This window comes from Solanum dulcamara, chromosome 5 (genome assembly GCF_947179165.1).
Source record: "Solanum dulcamara chromosome 5, daSolDulc1.2, whole genome shotgun sequence".
In the NCBI taxonomy this organism is placed as follows: Eukaryota; Viridiplantae; Streptophyta; class Magnoliopsida; order Solanales; family Solanaceae; genus Solanum; species Solanum dulcamara.
The window spans coordinates 75,138,334-75,159,301 of NC_077241.1; the positions used below are offsets into that span (position 1 = coordinate 75,138,334).

Genomic DNA, 20,968 nt, shown 5'->3' on the forward strand with positions numbered 1-20,968 from the left:
ATTATCTCTTGACTTTACGTAGTCAATAGTGATAACATCACTAGAGAGTAGTTGTCTAACAGTATTGTGTCGCCGTCGAATGTGACGCGATTTTCCATTATACATAACATTTCCTGCCCTCCCTATTGCCGCTTGGCTATCACAATGTATACATATGGGTGCCAAAGGTTTGGGCCAAAATGGAATATCTTCCAAAAAATTTCGAAGCCATTCAGCTTCTTCACCAGCCTTGTCTAAAGCTATAAATTCAGACTCCATTGTAGAGCGGGCGATGCATGTCTGTTTTGATGATTTCCAAGACACTGCTCCTCCACCAACGGTGAAAACATATCCACTTGTGGATTTAACTTCAGATGATCCGGTGATCCAGTTTGCATCACTATATCCCTCAATTACTGAGGGATATTTATTATAATGCAAAGCATAGTTTTGGGTGTGTTTCAAATACCCCAAGACTCGTTTCATTGCCATCCAATGAGTTTGATTAGGATTATTCGTGAATCGACTCAACTTGCTAATAGAACATGCTATATCTGGTCGTGTACAATTCATAATATACATCAAACTTCCCAAAACTCGTGCATAGTCCAATTGTGAGTCACTTTTACCTTCGTTCTTTTGAAGTGCAAAACTTACATCAATTGGAGTTTTTGCAACATTGAAATTTAAATATTTAAACTTATCAAGTATATTTTCAATATAATGTGATTGTGATAATGCTAGACCTTGTGGAGTTTTATGGATCCTAATTCCTAAGATTAAGTCAGCAACCCCTAAGTCTTTCATGTCAAATTTGCTAGCAAGCATACGCTTCGTAGCATTTATATTGGCAATGTCTTTGCTCATTATCAACATGTCATCAACATATAAACAAACAATGACTTCATGATTTGGAGTATTTTTAATGTAAACACATTTGTCACACTCATTAATCTTAAATCCATTTGCCAACATTGTTTGGTCAAATTTTGCATGCCATTGTTTAGGTGCTTGTTTAAGTCCATAAAGTGACTTAACAAGTTTGCACACTTTCCTTTCTTTACCTGGAACTATGAAACCCTCAGGTTGTTCCATGTAAATTTCTTCCTCCAATTCTCCATTTAAGAAAGCCGTCTTAACATCCATTTGATGAATTTCAAGACCATATACAGCTGCAAGTGCCACTAACACCCGAATAGATGTTATTCTTGTTACCGGCGAGTATGTGTCAAAGTAATCAAGACCTTCTTTTTGTCTATAACCTTTGACCACAAGTCTTGCCTTATATTTATCAATAGTGCCATCAGCTTTCATTTTCCTTTTAAATATCCATTTTGATCCTAAAGGTTTATTTCCAGGAGGAAGATCAACCAATTCCCATGTATGGTTATTCAAAATTGATTGAATCTCACTATTGATTGCCTCTTTCCAAAATGCTGAATCAGAAGAAGACATTGCAGCTTTAAATGTTTGAGGCTCATTTTCAAGCAAGAATGTCACAAAATCTGGTCCAAAGGAAGTAGATATCTTTTGACGTTTGCTACGCCTTGGATCCTCTTCGGATGGTTTACTTTCCTTTTGAACTTCTCTTGGTCGTTTAGATCTTTCACTTGAGGATTCACTTTTAGTTTTATACGGATAAATATTTTCAAAAAATTCAGCATTATCTGATTCAATTACCGTATTAACATTAATTTCAGGATTGTCCGATTTATGAACCAAAAATCGACAAGCTTTGTTGTTTGTAGCATAGCCAATAAAAACACAATCCACGGTCTTTGGTCCGATTTTTACCCTTTTGGGCAAAGGAACTTGGACCTTTGCTAAACACCCCCACACTTTAAAGTATTTCAAGTTGGGTTTTCTTCCTTTCCATAGTTCATATGGAATAGTTTGTGTTTTGCTGTGGGGTACTCTGTTGAGTATTCGATTAGCTGTAAGGATAGCTTCCCCCCACAAGTTCTGCGGTAAACCGGAACTTATTAATAAAGCATTCATCATTTCTTTTAATGTTCGGTTTTTCCTTTCAGCAACACCATTTGATTGAGGTGTGTAGGGGGCAGTAGTTTGATGAATAATTCCATATTCTAAACATATCTTTTCAAAAGGAGATTCGTATTCTCCACCCCTATCACTTCTAATCATTTTTATCTTTTTATTCAATTGATTTTCTACTTCGTTCTTGTATTGCTTAAATGCATCAATTGCTTCATCCTTACTATTAAGCAAATATACATAACAATATCGAGTGCAATCATCAATAAAAGTTATAAAATACTTCTTTCCACCACGAGTTGGTGTAGACTTCATATCACAAATGTCTGTGTGAATCAATTCTAAGGGACTAGAATTCCGTTCAATAGATTTATAAGGATGCTTAGCATACTTAGATTCAACACATACTTGACATTTTGATTTATTGCAATCAAAGTTAGGCAATATATTTAAATTAATCAGTTTTCGCAAGGTTTTATGATTGACATGTCCTAAACGTGAATGCCATAAATTATTTGACTCAAGTAAGTAAGAAGAAGCTTGAACTTTATTATCATCAACAACCATTACATTTAGTTTGAAAAGACCCTCAGTGAGGTAGCCTTTTCCTAGATACATTTCATTCTTACTGACAACTACTTTGTCTGAAACTAGAACACACTTGAATCCATTCTTGATAAGAAGGCCGGCAGACACCAAATTCTTTCGCATTTCTGGAACATGATACACCTTGTTCAGCGTCACCACCTTGCCGGATGTCATTTTCAGAAATACTCTCCCATATCCTTCAATCTTTGCAGTTGCAGAATTTCCCATATAGATCGTCGCATCAGGTGCTGCAGGGGAATAAGTAGAGAATGCTTCTCGGACTGCACACACATGCGAAGTAGCTCCTGAATCAAGCCACCATTCTTTGGGATTACCTACTAGGTTGCATTCTGATAGCATTGCACACAGATCATCAATAGCTTCTTTATTTTCCACCATATTGGCTTGTCCCTTTCTCTTGTCCTTTTTCGGAAGACGACAATCTGGAGCTTTGTGTCCAACTTTCCCACAATTATAACAATTGCCCTTGAACTTTTTCTTGTTCTGCTCCTGATTCTTTCCAAAAGGTTGCTTCCTTTTCTTATTCTTTGGAGCAGCATCTTCAACGATGTTCGCTCCCATAATTGCTGAATTTCCACGCAACTTCTTTTCTGCTGTTTTGTTATCTTCCTCAATCTTGAGACGAATCACAAGATCTTCCAACTTCATTTCCTTACGCTTGTGCTTTAGATAATTTTTGAAATCTCTCCACGAAAGAGGCAACTTTTCTATCATCGCAACCACTTGAAACGCTTCATTAACTACCATGCCTTCAGCAATAAGGTCATGAAAAATAAGTTGCAGTTCTTGAACCTGGGTTCCAACAGTCCTGCTATCTATCATTTTATAGTCTAGGAACTTAGCAACCACAAACTTTTTCAAGCATGCGTCTTCAGTCTTGTACTTCTTCTCAAGTGCATCCCACAATTCTTTAGAAGTTTTTATAGCACTATAGACATTATACAAATCATCATCCAAAGCACTTAGGATATAACCCTTGCATAGAAAATCTGCCTGTGTCCATGCCTCAGTAATCATAAACTTTTCATTGGCCGGCATATCAGCAGCGGGCACAGGAGGGTCTTCATTAGTGAACTTCTGCATACCAAGAGTGGTAAGCCAAAAGAACACCCTTTGCTGCCATCCTTTGAAGTTGGCTCCAGAAAATTTTCTTGGTTTTTCTGCCGGTGGCACAGAAGTGCGGTTTGTTGCAGCAACAGTCGCAGAAGTAGTAGCAGTATCACTTGTCATTTCTTTTCACTGTCAAAATAGACAAACTGTCTTAATATTTCAGAATATCAGACCTTTTACAAAAACAACGACGAAGTTTTTATATTCTTCAAATCGTTGTACAAGTATGAACTTTAATATTCCAATGAAGTTTTTATACTCTTCAAATCAGAATATTTATTTCATACGGAGTAGAAAACCACACAGGTTTTAGTCTCCAAAGACAGAATACAGTTTGGTTAGAAAACAATAATAATATAATTTCCTTAAGATTGTTAGTAAACTGTATTGGAAAATATTAAATAGTAACAGAAACTTCTGAAAATAATAAAAAACAGAATCTGAAAATATTAATGCAGAAACAGAATCGAGCCCACTGAGTGCACAGTGTGTCCTTAAGGAAATTATTCCCCTCAAAGTACCCGAGGTTTTTGGAATCTTTCCTCCCAGGATAGAACGATTACTCACCAAAGTAGAGGTACTGCAAATCTTTGATGACAGCGAACCACTTGAAGGATGTATATCACACGATTTTAGGAAGTGCAGAAAGAAGAAGAAGAAGATGGTATGTTCAGAATTTCGTATGGAACATTCTGAAGATTTTACAGATATATATAGACTGTTGATACCTTTTCAGAAAAGGCACCTGTTGGGAAAAGGTTTGCCTGTTGAGAAGGTTTGCAACTTTTCGGACAAGGTTGCAACCATTCAAAAATCCGTTGGAAAAAAGGGAAGAAACGGGTCGCGGGTCGCGGGTCAGGATTTTTTTCCACTTAATTAATTAATTAAATAAATAATATTAATTAATTAAAAATTTAAAGAAAAATTTGGTCCAAAAAGATTATCAATCAATCATATCAATCCGAAGCCGAAGCCGAAGCCGAAGCCGAGCCGAGCGAGCGACGACGACGACGGCGCGAGGGGAGACCCTCTTCTTGACCCTTTAGCAACATGAAGGAGTGCTTCTATTTTTAAATAGGAGACTTTTCATTTCCACCACCTATGTGGGACCAAAGCTTATTTAATAAAATAAGAGAGAACATATCATTTCCTCTCCACTTCTTTTTCCCTCAATTTCCCATTCAACCTATCAATTAAACCCAACAGTAATAACAAGCAATAATAAAACAAACATCATAGAGATAAAGTAAAAAAAGTTCTATTTTATTTTTATTTTTAACTTTTATTCCATATTTGAGGATATATAATATAGTTCAAAAAATTGTCTAAAAATAAGATGGTTCCTATATAAAGAAACCAGTAACACATATTTTAATTCATTGAAAGTACTTAAATGTACTAGTCGTAAATCACAAGGATTGATATACGAACGAATTTATAATAACCAGTAATAGAGCCAAGATTTTATAATAATGGAGGTTCAAATTATAAAGAAGAACAATAGAAAAAATCAAGGGAATTCAACATTTACTATTTATATAATAAAATATAATTTTAATTTTGTATATATAATGTAATTTATTTCATCGAAAGAGATTTATATGAATCCCTCCAGACTTCCACCTACTTGACTCAGCCTCTAATAATAACTATCGCAATAATATATATCTTGAAAAACAATTCGTTTGATATTTGAGACATCAATAGCCAAAGGATTTGGCAGGACCAAATTACAAGCACTATAGAAAAAGTTTATCACCACAAATATATGAAGGGAAATAAAGATAGTAAGTACCATAATGAGGAAAAGAAATGTGGTGGAATGATTTTTTTTTTTTTTAAAAAAGAAAGATGTCATATCAAATATTATTATTGTTCCCTATCACTATTAAATCTCTTTGATAAGAACCTTGATAGGTAGATCATAGAAAAAAAAAATCTTTGAGTGTCGATTGAAGAAGAAAAGAAAGGCAGAAATTAAAGGAGATACTAATTAACTATTTAGGAAAAATAGTTGAAGAAAGTAAGAAAGAAAAAGAAAGAAAGTGTAGCCTTTTTTTATTTTTATTTTTCATGCATGCATGCTTAGGTAAAGGAACAAAGAAGGAGAAATTAAGCCAGAGGTATCAAGATTTTCTTTTGAAGAAGGACAAATTAAGCCAAAGAGGTCGGAATTTCTTTGGAAACAATGACAAAGAAGGAAAAATTAAGCCAGAGGAGTCGGAATTTGTTCTAGAAACAAAGAAGGACAAATATAATCAAGCTAGAGAAATTGGGATTCCTTTGTGAACAAAGGAAAAGAAGGACAAATTAAGCTAGAGAAATTGGTATTCCTTTGTGAACAAAGTAAAAGAAGGACAAATTAAGCCAGAGGTATCGAAATTTCCTTGTGAAAAAAGACAAAGAAGGACAAATTGAGCCAGAGAGGGATATATATCGAAATTTCTATTGAATAAAGATAAACAAAAAAGGGACAAATTAAGCTAGAGAGGGATATTGAAATTTCTTTGTGAAGAAAGACAAAGAAGGACAAATTAAGCCAGACGGATATCGAAAATTTCTTCTTTGTTACAAAAGAGAAAATATGATTATGGGATCTTCAAGTAGAAAAAAGGAAATTATAGAAGATTTTGCAATAATAGGAGGATTAATAGGGGTACAATTCATGTATGCAGGAAATTCAGTGGTTTCTAGTTATCTTATGTTGTTAGGTTTCAAGCCTTCATCTCTCATTATTTTGTCTTCATTGGCCACTTTTCTCATCCTTTGTCCCTTTTCTTTCATGTTTGAAAGGTACTAATTAGCTCTTTTTATTTCATTAATTAATATATTAATTTATTGGAAACGAGTTTAATTTCATTAAAAGTTTTGCTTATTAATGTTGCATACAGGAGTCAATGGCCCAGGCAAATGAGTTTAAAGTTATTGATTCAACTATTTCTAATTTCTTTTGGAGGGTAAGTCATTTTTCTTCTTTTCCTCCTCTTTGTTCCTTCTTTTTTTTTTTAAAAAAAACAATTTATTTACCTTTTTCCTCCTCTTTGTTCCTTTTTTTTTAAAAAAAAAAATAATTTATTTATCTTCAATAGCAAGGAGCATTGATGGGAAATGAAAATCATTTGTATCTAATGAAAATTTAAGTTAGTTTAGTACTTTAATTTGAAGTTAAGCTTAATTTTATCTTCCGTTATGCTTCAAGTTAGAGGTCAAGGGGCAAACAATGTATAATGAGGTAAAATTAGGTATTTTTGATCTATGTTGCTTTGACTCTTTAAAAATGATTTCGGTTGTGTGTCCGTTTGTTGGATCATCCATTGCATTTTTGGTGGATTAACTTCATTTTTAGAGAGTCCGAATAACATAGTTATTGACCCTTTTTCGTTCGAAGTATTAAGCGTTGGCTAAATCCTATTAGCTCATCAAATTCTTATTGTTTGTTTGTCAGGGTCACATTATTCCAATCTTTGTTCATGGAGGGAATCAAATTTACTTCACCTTCAATGGCAACGGCTATGCCAAATCTTGCACCAGGACTCATCTTTCTCATTGCTTGGGCTTTTGGGTATTTCACCTTCCAATTTCTCTTTTTGCATTGCATGCAAAAATTAGTGACGGATAAATTATGTTGTTAAACAACAAAAGTCTATCGTTAATTTAACAACAAATTATCCACTTGTTATATCACTGGTTCAGTTATCCACTTGTCGTTATATCACTGGTCGGGATGTAGATGTCAAATAAATGTCATAAGGTTTTTGTCCGCTCACCCAGGCTTAGGCTGTGACAAACTTTATATAGCTGATCCCAATTTTCTTGAGGTTGAGGCGTTATTGTTCTCATTCCGTACATTATATTAATCTCAGCCTGATTTTTATGTGCAGATTAGAGAAAGTTGAGCTAAGATGCAAATACAGCAGAACTAAAATTGCAGGGACATTAATGTGTGTTACAGGGGCTATACTTATGAGCCTAATGCAAAATACCACAAATACCCAAAGAGATTTGCCATCTTCACCTCCTAATCACAAATACAACTTTTTCGACTCAGAGAAGATCAAAGGTTCATTGTATCTCATGGCAGCTATACTCGTGTTATCGAGCAATATAGTCTTACAGGTACACATGGGTTCACAAACTGGAACGATACAGAGAAGATTACTAAGCAATTTTACTAGCTTAATTCGTCTTTCGTGAAGAGATGATCAATTTTTTCAATTTGCAGGCAGCAACACTAGGAGATTTTCCAGCACCAATCTCTTTATGTGCTATAACATCACTTATAGGCATGATATTAACTGGAATTGTACAATTGATACAACACGGATCCTTGGAAATTGGATTGCCCCTCTTAAGCATTCGCGACTTAATTGGCTACTCATTATTGGTAAATTCATCAATCCCTCAACAAATAAGTCACACAAATCATCAGATAGACACTTTAAGATATTTATACTGTCAACGTATATAAGTTAGATGGTCGATTTTTTTTTCTTCACATTGTCTATTGTTTGTGGTTTATAATAGGCAGGTATAGTTAGTGGAGCATGTGTAAGTTTCAATAATTGGGCAATGAAGAAAAGAGGGCCAGTTTTGGTCTCTGTATTTAGCCCTGTTGGAACTCTGTTAACTGTGGTTCTTTCTGCTGTTACTTTAAGGGACACAATTACTACAGGAAGGTAAATTAAACACCTTATACATTTTTCTCTGTTTTTTCTTCTTCAATTTCATCAAATTTAATTTTAAAAAATGATTAAAAACTTTTTTTTTCCTGCAGTCTTGCTGGTATGTTTTTGATGTTTACGGGTTTATATTTCGTGCTATGGGCAAAAAGGAAAGAAGGATTTCTAAATAATAACATGACGAATTCTTCATCAGAAAGTGAGTACGATGTGGAGAAGCCTCTTTTAAATTGAATTTTCTTCTTATTTTTCGTTTGTATTATGTAGATTAATTAGTTTGTATATATATATATAATATATATACACAATTAGAAACCAAGTTAGAAAAAGAGCCAGCCAGCGAGCTTGTTTGTTTGTATAGAAAGTTTTATGATAGTTCAAGTTTGAAATATATAGCAAATTCAAATCCTAGTAATGTCTTTTATTTTTGCAGTAGCACGACGGAATATAGCCGACCCCAACTTGTATGGGAATGAAGTATAGTTATTGTTATAGTAAGCATGACGGAATATGCATGGGAATCGAAATGATATTGATGTATGTCTGGCACTAAGCCCCTGTTCTTGTATGCAAATGATTTTATTTTTTTTGTAAAAACTTATATATAACATCTGGGAAATTTAGGACATATTGTTTGTTCCTTCTTTGGGTTTTTGGTTTAAGAATTCCCATTAAGCATTTTCTGCTTTTAGATTTTATATATAGACTCAAGAGGCGTATTTAGGATTTCAAGAGGATGGTACATTATTACAAAAAGTGGATCTAAAATATTATATATTTATGTTCGATCCAACTTACACGCATATTGACTAATTCATGAATGGTTGCTACCTCCTATAACTACAAATACCAGATAACTTTGTGCATAGACAAATGATAAATGAAAAAATTATCATAGATATTTTTGACCTTATTTTCGCCCACTTCATTAATCGATAGCTCACATCCTTCCGCATATCCTAAGTTTTTTTCCGAGCCACTAAACTATAGCAATTGTCATACTCATTTTCTTTTTGAATGAAGTATTGTTCATTTAATTTAAAAGATAGGTAATTACTATAATTACTTTAAAATGTTACTTTCTTTTGAATTTTGCAAGAGTTGCGTTTTAATTTTCCGTTGGTGTATAACATAGTCCTCTAATAAGTACTATAATTACGTACAATAATGTGATTTTGAGTGAGTTGATTTGACTGAAAAACTCTAATACTATGACCACATGAAGAGTTGGAAATAGTCTCCCAACCACGTCATAAACTGACGTATACATACGTATGTAAATGTTTTCTATTAATTAAATTTCCACTTGACTTTTCTTTAATTAATAATTAATTTCTAAATTAAACCACAACCATATCATGAGACTCATAATAGGGTGTGTTTGGTTTGAAGGAAAGAATTTTTCTTGAAATTAATAAGTGAGGGCTAATTACTTAATTTTTGTGTTTGGTAAATAAGTTAAAAAATATTATCTTAAAAATATTTATGTATGATCTAGGAAAACACAGGTGGAGTGGCCGACTGGGGATCAAGGGTGGTAAAGAGTGGGAGTTAGGGCCATTAGGGGGTGGGGAGGAGACCATGAGCTTGAAATGTCGTTTATGAAAGTTGTTTTCGGTACTTAATATCATTAGGCAAGTCATTGTCTTTATTTTTTTTAATGAATATTTTTTTCTAGAGAAAATATTTTTCAATACATTAATTTTGACCAACCAAATATGAGAAAATTCAAAAATTCAAAAAGTGTTTTTCACCACACACAACGAATTTTTGTTGTTGTTGGTAATAGTGGTGTTTGGTTCAATTTACACGTATATCATGAATTATTTTATCAAATATCAAGTACTAGCTACCTCCCATCAACATAATAATTATGCGATAATTATGTCCGCCAATATTCAGACAAATGATAAATAGAAAAATAACCTTGATCTTTTTTATTTTCACTCGCTTTATTCACTGATAGGCCACACCAACATATCATTAAGTTTTTGTTTCAAGCCACCAAACTGAGTTTACTCATTTAGTTTTTGTATGAATTATCCTCATTATCGGATAATTAATCATAATTACCTTTAAATGATTAAATGTTAATTATTATTTTTAATTTTTTTAGTGTACATGTTCGTACATACATACATATATATGAGGTCACACTAGTAAATTAGTCCACTATGACCTTACAAATTTCTTTAGTACCTTATTACGTACAATGTATAATTTTGTGTAAGTAAATTTTGACTGAAGAAACACTAACACTATAACCACAAGAATTAGAAATACTCTCCTAACCACACATAAACAAAATTACAAAACCTTCCACTTGTAACAAACTCTTTTTATCTCTTAGCTCTCATCCACATTCAATTAACTTCAACTATAAACTAGGAAAACTTCCCTCACTTTGCTACTGTCACTAACTAATAATTCCTTATTTAAACCACCTCTCTTTTAGTACTTTAGTGCAAAAACATTACTCCCATTCTTTAAAAAAAGTGAAAATGGTGGACAATAATAGCCAAAAAAATGAATCATCAAGTGTTGTAGTACTTTATTGTAGAGTATGTAAGAGGGGATTTAATAGTGCTGGGGCACTAGGTGGGCATATGAGATCTCATGGGGCAGTTGGGGATAATAGTAATAGAAACTATGGAGAAAATATTAGTGAACAAAAATATATGATGAATAATTTTAGAAGGGATAAATCGGAGGGTCAGAAACACTCGTATAATCTTCGTACTAATTCTAATCGATTAGTGTTAGGAAATAATCGATCTACAAGTGATTATGATCTAGTAGATGTTGAAAAATCGGAGTATTATTATTATGATCACGATGTTAAGGAGAAACAACATTGTTCAAGAGAAGAAGAAGAAGATCTCGCGAATTGTTTAGTCATGTTATCGAACAAATTTTATGATTTGCCCGATAACAACAAGAAGGAGGATAAAAACAAGGCTAAAGAAGTGGAAAAGGGAATGTTCCAATGTAAGGCATGTAAGAAAATTTTTAGTTCTCACCAAGCTTTAGGGGGACATAGAGCAAGTCACAAGAAAGTTAAAGGGTGTTATGCTGCAAAACTCGATGACAATATTAACGATGACGACAACAACAACAATAACAACAACAACGATGATGATAATGACATCGATGAAGACTCAATGATCTCTCCTAGTGATTTAATTTTGCAGCAAGAATCTAACGATTTTCAATCTCAATCTCCAACATCATTTTCAAGAAAGAGATCGAGGGTTCATCAATGCTCAATCTGCCATCGAGTCTTTTTATCTGGACAAGCCTTGGGTGGACACAAAAGGTGTCATTGGCTAACATCGAGTTTGCCGGAGACTACCTTTATACCTACTTTTGGTGAAATCCAATATCACAATCAAGAACAAGTACCTTTATTTACAAACACTCATCAACCACTAGATCTAAATTTTCCAGCACAACTAGGCAATCCAGCTGAAGTTGGCTTGAAACTACATAATAATCCATTTGAACATGAAGGCCCAAGAAGCCATCTCCAACTATGGACAGACCAACAAGTTGACACTAACCAAAATCAAAATCATAAGTGCAAAGATTCTTTGAGTAGGGAGGAAAATAGAAAGGCCAAGGAAGCAAAATTGAGTAACCTTAAAGATGTGAATTTAGATGGAGGCTCTTCTTGGTTACAAGTAGGAATTGGTCCAACTCCTGATATTTTAGCAACCCTTCAAGGGTAGTATTGAAGTGATTGTTTTGTCAGTATAAAATATAGTTAAATTATACATTCCCTCCCAATTTATATGACAAATATTATGGGATGTTCCCATGTTTAAAATATTTGCAATAATACTAATTCAAAAAAGTTATCACGAACGACCCATATATAGATATATAGGAAAATTTGCACGTGTACTTCGGCGAGGCTTTTTTGAGGTTTTTAATAAACTTGTTTCTGCTAGCTGTTGGCAATATTTTAAAAGATAGTTTTGGGACAAAATGCCTCGATAAATATGTGTGGGATGTTCCAATATTTAAATTATACCTTCCGTCTCAATTTATATGACAAATATTATGGATGTTCCAATGTTTAAATATTTGCAATAATACTAATTAGTAGTCTATTCATTTTTCACTAGTTGCAATTTGTAATTTTTCCAATCCCTTAATATAGTAGCAACAACCCTCTAAGATTAGTATCAAATTGATTTTTTCATAATATGATAAGATAGTAATATTGCAAACTAGAGTGTATCTAAGTAATTAACTCCTAAACTAGCAGGATTTATATAAGTTCCCTAAATTTATTCCATATTTAATTAAGATAAAATCGCGAGATAACTTATCCCAAAATTCATTATTCTAGAACTGTATTAGGTATTGTTTGAGCCTTAATTGTCTTTAAAGCATCCAGAAAAAAATTCCTTTTCTTCCACAAAAAAAAGAGAAGATCCAAAACCTAAACACAAACTAAAGGCAACTAAACTCATTAGGGATATCAATTTATACTATAGTCGCCCCTTTTACCTTTTACACATAATATTTTTAATCGGAGAACTTACATAAATATACTATATTAACAAAATATTTATCATTTATAGCGATAACATTTTTTTCCACTTGGACACTTATAATATACTTATAATACAATTTTAATACATACAATAATAATTATTATTTTTACCCACATATTGATGGTGAGATAAATCTTTAAATAATTAATTCCGATATAACTGATTCCCTAATCAAGCGAGCCCTAATTGTCTTTAAAGCTTTAGTTGTTTTTTCTAATTATATTATATCATAAAATTTTATGATAATATTCTGGAGTTTCACCGATTGAAATTGAAGCTCTATGATATAATTATTTTTCAATTACATTAGCTAAAAAGTATTAGCTTAAGGTGTTTATTTGTGAATTTTAATGCTTTTTTTGTCCTTGCTGGCCAATTAAGCCAAATTTCTCCTTTACAAGTATAATAACAATTTCTGTATAGTTTGCGAGCTATTGCATAAGAGCAGAAGTTTTATCCTGTCCGCACCCAAAAAGATAGCGATTGCGGCTTTTCTTGTCATAAAAAAAAAGAAGAAGAAGAAGAATATCAACAATAACATATTTAAGAGATTCTGAGTTCTTCAAGCTGGACAATATTGGGCCTGAAAAAAAAAGTGATAATCAGCAACCTGTAGATCCTGGTTCCCAAAAAACGGATCCTCTCTACATTACGTTTGTTCTGTCCCTTGTCAGGAAAATCTGGATGTGTTTCCTATATACTTCCCCCTATCTTGTCTCGTACAACAGAGTTTGATTAGATATAAGAATTGAGACAGAGTTATAAAACTGACTAGTATCTTGGTAAGCATAAGAACAAAAATTGTTTCTCAAAAAAATAGATTAGAAGATAAATTATCTTTTCTGGCACTTGTTTCGGAAGGAATAGATGTTCATCAAATATATTTGGCCCCCATTTTTCATATCCTGTTTAGGATAGTTTCAACTATGCACTAAAATTGAGTTATTTGATTTTCATTTTATATAAGCAGAGAGTAATATCAAAATAGTTGGAAAAATAATACATTTCAGAGAGAAAACTGTCTTAAATTTTGAAATGTTAGATAAATTTGACTTGTTTAAATCTGTGAAGATCGTTTTTGATATAGTACAAACTTGTGAAAATCGGAGTATTATGGAAGCATTCCTAACGTTTTCAGAAACCTAAAAATGTAGTCAATTGGGTTAGACAATAAGAATCCCAAATATATGTAGTCTTTTCATGAACAATTATAAGAAATATAGATGCAATTTAACTATTAGTTTTAATCATCTTCCTTTCAAATTAACTTTAATGCCAGAATGATAGAAAAGCTCTTAGATTTTAGCCTATCTTGCACACAAGAAGGATCAATATTATGCACATTTGAGTGACCTGCAGTTTGCCACAATACCAGAATAGACATGATAAAATTACAATGCAAGAAAGAGCCTAGAGCAGAATAAGCCTTAATCATTGACATAAACAGTGTCTCTTAACTAGAATAACGAATAGAGAAACATCTTTAGCTGCTTTATGTTCAAAAGTGTAGATATAGCATCAAACTTCAAAGTGGAAACCATCAAGTGGATATCTCAGAAATAACAAATACTATATATAAAAAATATAAAAAGCAAACAGAAAGACTAATTGATTTGATAAACGGATTAGATAACGCAAATTCTAGAATGAATTAAATAAATTAGCAAGCACCATATCTTAAACAATTTAAATTTTATATTTTGAAGATGTTAAGGGCAATAAGAATTCATAAATAGGCCTGGCTCACTACAAGATTTGATCAGAAGCTCCATCTTGTTTCCACTTGTTCTTCCTTTAAACCCTCACTACAAGATTTGATCAGAAGCTCCATCTTCTTCTGTTGCACCACCATCTTTTCGATCTTTTTCTCGTCCGGCAATGGAACGTGTACCACAAATTCTTTGTTTCTCTTTTCTTCCACTAGCTCCATGTTTTCTTCCAGAGCTGCAGCCCGCATCTTCTTATCTACTGGTCCCTCCAAATTGTCCAATATTTCATCATCTGTATACCCATAGTAACTGGCATCAATCCTCTTATATAAATCGTACATTGATCTACGTTTACGTTGAGGAGGAGGTTTCTCGAACAATTCCCTAACACCAGGCAACTTCTTTGCTGCACCAAAATATCTATATCCAGTACCACGTCCACCTGGATTAGGAACATCAACAATATTCGGCCCGCCGAGTTCAATAATCCTATTCTCCCAATGAATTTTTTCTCTAATCAACTTATTAATCTCATCGTTCAGATCGACGGTGTTCTTTCGATTTCTTCTTTTCTTCTTCTTTCCAAGCGATCAATCGGTTTAAACTTGACTGCGCTTTCTCTTCTTTACGGGCCATCACTGATTCACGCCATCCATATTTATAATAAATACCCGAAAACCCAGTTTGATTAAAAATAGGAAAATCTATTCCTTCTCAGAATCATATTTCTTATTTTTAATTTCACTTTTTAAAAATAAAATTATTTGACTTTTTAAAATAAAATTTACCTGTTTGGTACTACAACTTGCTCCATTTAAAAATAATTCATCTTTTTTTATATCCTTATTTGGTTTTACATACATAATCAAAAAGGTATTAGTAATATTATTATTTTTAAATTTACTTTCATTAAAATTTGAAAGGTGTTATAAAATTTGGAAGTTTATATATGATTCCTTCAAAGTTAATGTAAAAACAGTTTTTTCCTTCTTCTATTTTCCCTCTTTTGTTTTTCTTATTTAAAATGTAACAAAATTTTAAAAGGACACAAATACACTACAAAATATTAAAGCTGCTAATATTCATTGGCAACTAATATTTCATTGATGAAAAAGTTAATACTATTTTAATCTTGTATTATATTCATTGTTAACTATATTATCGTACACTCTATATTCTCCAGACTCCACTTGTAGGACTTCATTGGGTATGTTGTTGTTGTTGCTACTCTATTATTGGAATAAAATTACAAAACACTCTCTTCAACAACGATATTAAAATGTGAATTTTTTTTTTTTTTTTTAACTAAATCAAACCTATAAATATAAATATATAAATTCTCGAATGGTTTTGTTCCTTTGGAGAGGGAGAAAAGTTCACGAATAGGGATTTAATTATTTGTGTGATTTTTACTATTGGATGGTACCACATGATACATGTAAATTGTATAAGTATTTATATATTTCAGTATGTATTTTATATTTTGATATTTCTTTATAAATATTGAATACCATATCAATTATTATCATTTTTTTCTTAAAATACACATTAAATATCATAATATCAAAACCTGCGATATCAAAAAATTGATTTTAGTTTGTTAATTTGATGACCCAACATAAACCAATAAATTGAAAATAATTTTAGGCTTAACTCAATCTCAAAAACTAGTTTACGAGGAAGGGATTATCTAAGAGTATCGTACAAAACTCCAATAATGTTTGTGTATTACTTGTTTGAGCTATAAGTTTCTGAATGTTTTAATTATTTGATAGGATCGCAATTTTAGACCTTATTAGTGTAATGCTTTTAAAAAATTATTGATTTAATATTTTAAATTTTGGCATTTTGTTATGATATTTTGTCCTTTTAAGAAATATTTCAATTATATCATAATATTATGTCATAATTATACATATAGAAATATTCAAAAGGAAATAAAAACAATTCTCTTTATTAATTAATTACACAAACAAAGCTATTTCAATCAAAAAAGAGTAATTAAAGATCAAACGTCTAAGCATTTAATTTTGTATTAGTACTAATTTATATGCTTATTAGTATCGTAATAATATATAATGAGTTATATATGCAATTGTTTATTTCAATATAATATTAATATTTTTATTATAAAAAATGATTACCGTATTAAATATAAAAAATTAAAACATATACTTCTTCTATTCCATATTAGTTGAATTTCTAAGGTAATGCACACATATTAAGAAAAGTATTCAAAGACAAAATTTGAACCATACTTTTCTCTATTACCTTTTTGTTTAATCAGTATCATAAAGATGATTAAATGTGAAATCATAAATACTAGTCCTAGTCCTGATTAGAGTATTACTTTGTAAGTAGTGTAGTTTACTCCTAAGAAATTACAAAACTTCACTAATGAAAAGGATAAACATGAAAAAGATTTCAAACATTTCTCTTGAACTTTGAACAATTTAACTATTTTGAATAATGAAAAACACTCTAAAAATTCAGTTAATATGGGTAGCTACCACAATGGCCACATCGAAAGATAAATGTGGTAGACATTTAATTTTATAATTCAATCTCATACTACTATAGTTTTTAATTTATGTGACTGACAGTGACAGCTTCCTTAACAACTGCATACAACTAGAAAAACTTTCATAATTTCGTTATTTATATCGAGATCTCGTTAAAAGATCTCTCCTTTTTATTGGGAGTAATTCTTTTATTTTATACCAAATTTGAAAAAGTGTTCCAAATATATAGTTTTCAACTTCATTTTTATAAATTTCAAATAAAATGTTTTATTCTATATTTGCAACCAAATATAATTATATCTTCAATTCCAACTTCATAAATTTAAATAAAGTGAAAAATATTTTCAAGAATTTGAATTTATAAACAAGCAATTATATACTTTGAATAGAGTTATTGAAATTGATAATAAGTAGTCAGTTTGTATATGAAAACAGTGGTAAAATTTTGTTGTACAGGGTATATACTAGCCTCTCTCTTTTTTTGTTGTATAACTGTAAATGTAAATGCCCTACTCAAACAGTTAAACTATTTACTAGGATCAGGACAGAAGTATTGTGCTAATCCTATATTTACTTTAATTTTTGATCCTTTTTTTCACCTTCTGTATTTGATATTCTCATTAGCGTCCAACTAAATTTAAATTTGTGTCTAGAAACTTTATATTAAGGAGTAAACCGATTTAACAAATTTCTGATTTAGAATAAATATTTATCATTCTATCACGACCCTTACGGGTTACTTTTTGGTTGTTAATATACAAAGTATGACTAACCTCTCGCCACAATGGTGACCTTTTAATTTATTTATTTTTTAAAAAATATCATGTTAAGTGAGGTGAAAAAAAGAAAAAGATTGGGGCTATTTTGGTAATTTAAAATAGATTCTGGTACTTATTATCTGTCACAGGCGGAGAAAAACTACTTCTGCAGACCTCAAGTAGACAAATCCATAAAGGCAATGAGAGAAAACAAAATAATGGCATTCTTTAAGGTTTCTCTTTTAATTGTACACAAAGCAAATCCTTAAAATAATAAAAAGAAATCAGAAGCAGCACAAAGAAAAACAAGGCACCTGCTGGATATGCAAGCAAAGAAGTAACACCAGTTTAAATTGCTCGAACTCAAAAATATTATTAGATGTGATAACATTTGATATGAATATATATAATAATATTTTCAAAGAATTGGAACAACCACATCTTTAGTAGTAAACTGAAAACTTTGGTTTGGTATTTTCACTGAGACCAAAACTGAACAAAAGGTTCTTGTACCACAAGCAATACTCATAAGCATATTCTATATTCTAAGTACCAATAAGCCAAAACAACACACAAAGAGACTCTGATGATATTATATTAAATTCATTCCTTTCTTCTGCGATACTACTACTACCCCTGCAATAGTTGTTTCCCACCCCACCCCACCCCACCCCACCCCACAGTACTGTATCAGTTGTTTGCATCTGCAACTAATTGTCCAGGTTGCTTGTGAAAGTTTCAAAGCAATGTTGTGTTACAAGTTACAGCTATCCCCAAAACAAGAGGAGCTAAAATGGGACTAATAAAGATCATTACTTTTTCTACAGATAAGCAAACCCCATTTAAGAAAAAATAACTAAAAGACAATTCTTTAACCTCTCATGCAAATTCTTGTTGGAAAAAATCATTGTCTTCAAGTGGTGCTGGCATGTTAAGATCTATGAACTCATTGGGTAAATTAGCTGAATTTGAGTATTCCATTAAACTATCACCAAGTTTTGTTGATGAACAAGAACCTGTTGTTGTTGATGAACTCATAATAACAAGATGTGATCTTTTATGACCACCTAATGCTTGACCTGATTGAAAAAATTTCCCACAAAATAGGCATTCATGCAATTTCTGATCCACACTTGCAACTAGTTTTAGTTTTCTCTTTGATGATATTTTTTGCGCCTCTTCTTCTTCCTCATAGCTCTTGTGTTTGTTCTTGTGAATGGTTTTATGACTACCTAAAGCTTGAGAAGTTTTGAACATTTTGTAACAAATCCCACATTGGTATTTTGGCTTCAATTTTGTGACATCTCTTGAAAGCATCATTAAACACATAGCAATATCTGCATCATCTGAATACAAACTCAATGACCCAAAATCAGTTACTTTCTCTTCCTCAATTCGTTCATCATTTTCAACCATTCTTCGACTTCTTTTAGATCTTCTACTCCGATTTGTTGAGTTTTTTTCCGACTCAGTCTCACTTTCTCTGTCTTGTACCACAAACCCATCATCTAAAAACTCAGGATCTATCATTCTGAAGCTTTTCTTTGGGTTTTCTCTCAACCCATAATAAAAATCTTTCTCTTCCACAATTTTATCTTCTTGATTTTCCGATGAACAGAGTGACAGAGTTGACTCGGTACGGCCGCCGGAATCTTGATTTAACGGCGGAGTCTTAGGTGGAAGTGGTAGAGGTATTAAATGAGACCTCATGTGACCACCTAAAGCTTTTCCACTCAAGAATCTCTTTGAACATAACTTGCATTTATGCTTTTCCATACTCATAGAGATCATTCAGCAACAAAAAACAAAAAAACAAAAAACAAAAACAGAGCAGATCAAAGATTAGCAATTTACTTTAGAATTACTAGGAATATATATAGATACAAATGTATGTATGTATAGAATTTTAATTTATTTTTTTCTAGGAGAAAAGTTGAGGAAGAGAAGTAGAGTGGGAGTGGGAACTTAAGCTTTTAAGAGGAGTAGGTGACAAGCATTCCTCAACCAATTACAGAGAGGTTTACAAAGTTAATTTATTATCTCAAAACTACTTGACACTTGGTTAAGTTTTTTAAAACTTAAAAGTGTTTATTTTTTTTATTTTTTTTTAAAAAGTATTTTTTTTAAGAGCCTATTTGGATTGACTTAGAAGTTACTGAACAACTTTTTTGAGTGTTTGACTGATCAATTTAAAGTCATTTTGTACTTAAAATAAGTCCAAAAAAATAATTAAGCATATTTGATTTAGTTTATCTAAAATAGTTTATAATTTGAAAGTAGCTTATAAGCCAAAAAATAATAATTTGAGGATAGCCTAACTTTTTTTTTTTCAAATTAATTAACCAAACAAAATCATATTCCTCAAAAGTATTTTTCATAATAAGTAAATTTTAAAAATGTGATCAAATACGTTATTTATCGAGCAGTATCGATAATATAGAGCAAGATAAAGAAAGAATATATTTATTTGATTATAGATTTTTTTTTCTGTTTTTTTTATTTGTAATAGATGTAAATGAAAAGGATTTGTATTGATTTATGATTTGAATATATCATGGGAAGGCAAAATGGATTAACTTTTAATATAATTTTAAGCAAAGCATGATCATAAGTGGATAAAGAAGGACAACTAACATGCACATGCTGCCTTATGAAGAAACCTTTCCTTCTTTTTTTTTTTTTTTTTTTTAATATTTATTACCTTTTATCTTTATTTTTTTTCCCAGCATGCTATCTGTTATTTTATTTGTTCTGTATTTATTTTTTTGTTGTGATATTATTCTTGTAATTTTATTTGAAAATAATAATTTTATTGAAAATAATTATTCTATTTCAGAAAATATAAAAATATAATCTTTTATGATATATCTCCAAACTCTATTGGTGAGATTATAATGGAATTTTTTGATACTCCAGCTATTAATTACGGGCGTATTATTAGGTTCTTAGTAATCCAAATAATTAAATGTCTTTGTTTTAAACTATTTCTAAAGATTTGCAAAATTTGCATGGACCTTTCTCCCTTTTACCTTTTTTCCACTTTTT

General features: G+C 31.5%; 3 protein-coding genes and 1 pseudogene across 3 annotated transcripts; 2 read left to right on the forward strand and 2 right to left on the reverse strand.

Annotated features, from left to right (window-relative positions):
- The first annotated feature begins 6,171 nt into the window (after positions 1–6,171).
- LOC129888516 (WAT1-related protein At5g47470) lies at positions 6,172–9,016 on the forward strand. Its single transcript, XM_055963479.1, has 8 exons — positions 6,172–6,486; positions 6,585–6,650; positions 7,139–7,255; positions 7,575–7,809; positions 7,916–8,077; positions 8,218–8,369; positions 8,468–8,571; positions 8,806–9,016. The coding sequence occupies exons 1-8, from the start codon at positions 6,278–6,280 to the stop codon at positions 8,853–8,855; spliced, it is 1,095 nt and encodes a 364-aa protein (XP_055819454.1). The 5' UTR covers positions 6,172–6,277; the 3' UTR covers positions 8,856–9,016.
- A 1,857-nt stretch (positions 9,017–10,873) lies between these two features.
- Positions 10,874–12,100, forward strand: LOC129890769 (zinc finger protein ZAT9-like). Its single transcript, XM_055966253.1, has one exon. The coding sequence runs from the start codon at positions 10,874–10,876 to the stop codon at positions 12,098–12,100; it is 1,227 nt and encodes a 408-aa protein (XP_055822228.1).
- Positions 12,101–14,425: 2,325 nt separating this feature from the next.
- On the reverse strand, positions 14,426–15,279 carry LOC129888517 (uncharacterized; annotated as a pseudogene).
- Positions 15,280–18,602: 3,323 nt separating this feature from the next.
- LOC129888518 (zinc finger protein ZAT1-like) lies at positions 18,603–20,028 on the reverse strand. The gene has a single exon (XM_055963480.1). The coding sequence runs from the start codon at positions 19,712–19,714 to the stop codon at positions 18,803–18,805; it is 912 nt and encodes a 303-aa protein (XP_055819455.1). The 5' UTR covers positions 19,715–20,028; the 3' UTR covers positions 18,603–18,802.
- Positions 20,029–20,968: the final 940 nt, after the last annotated feature.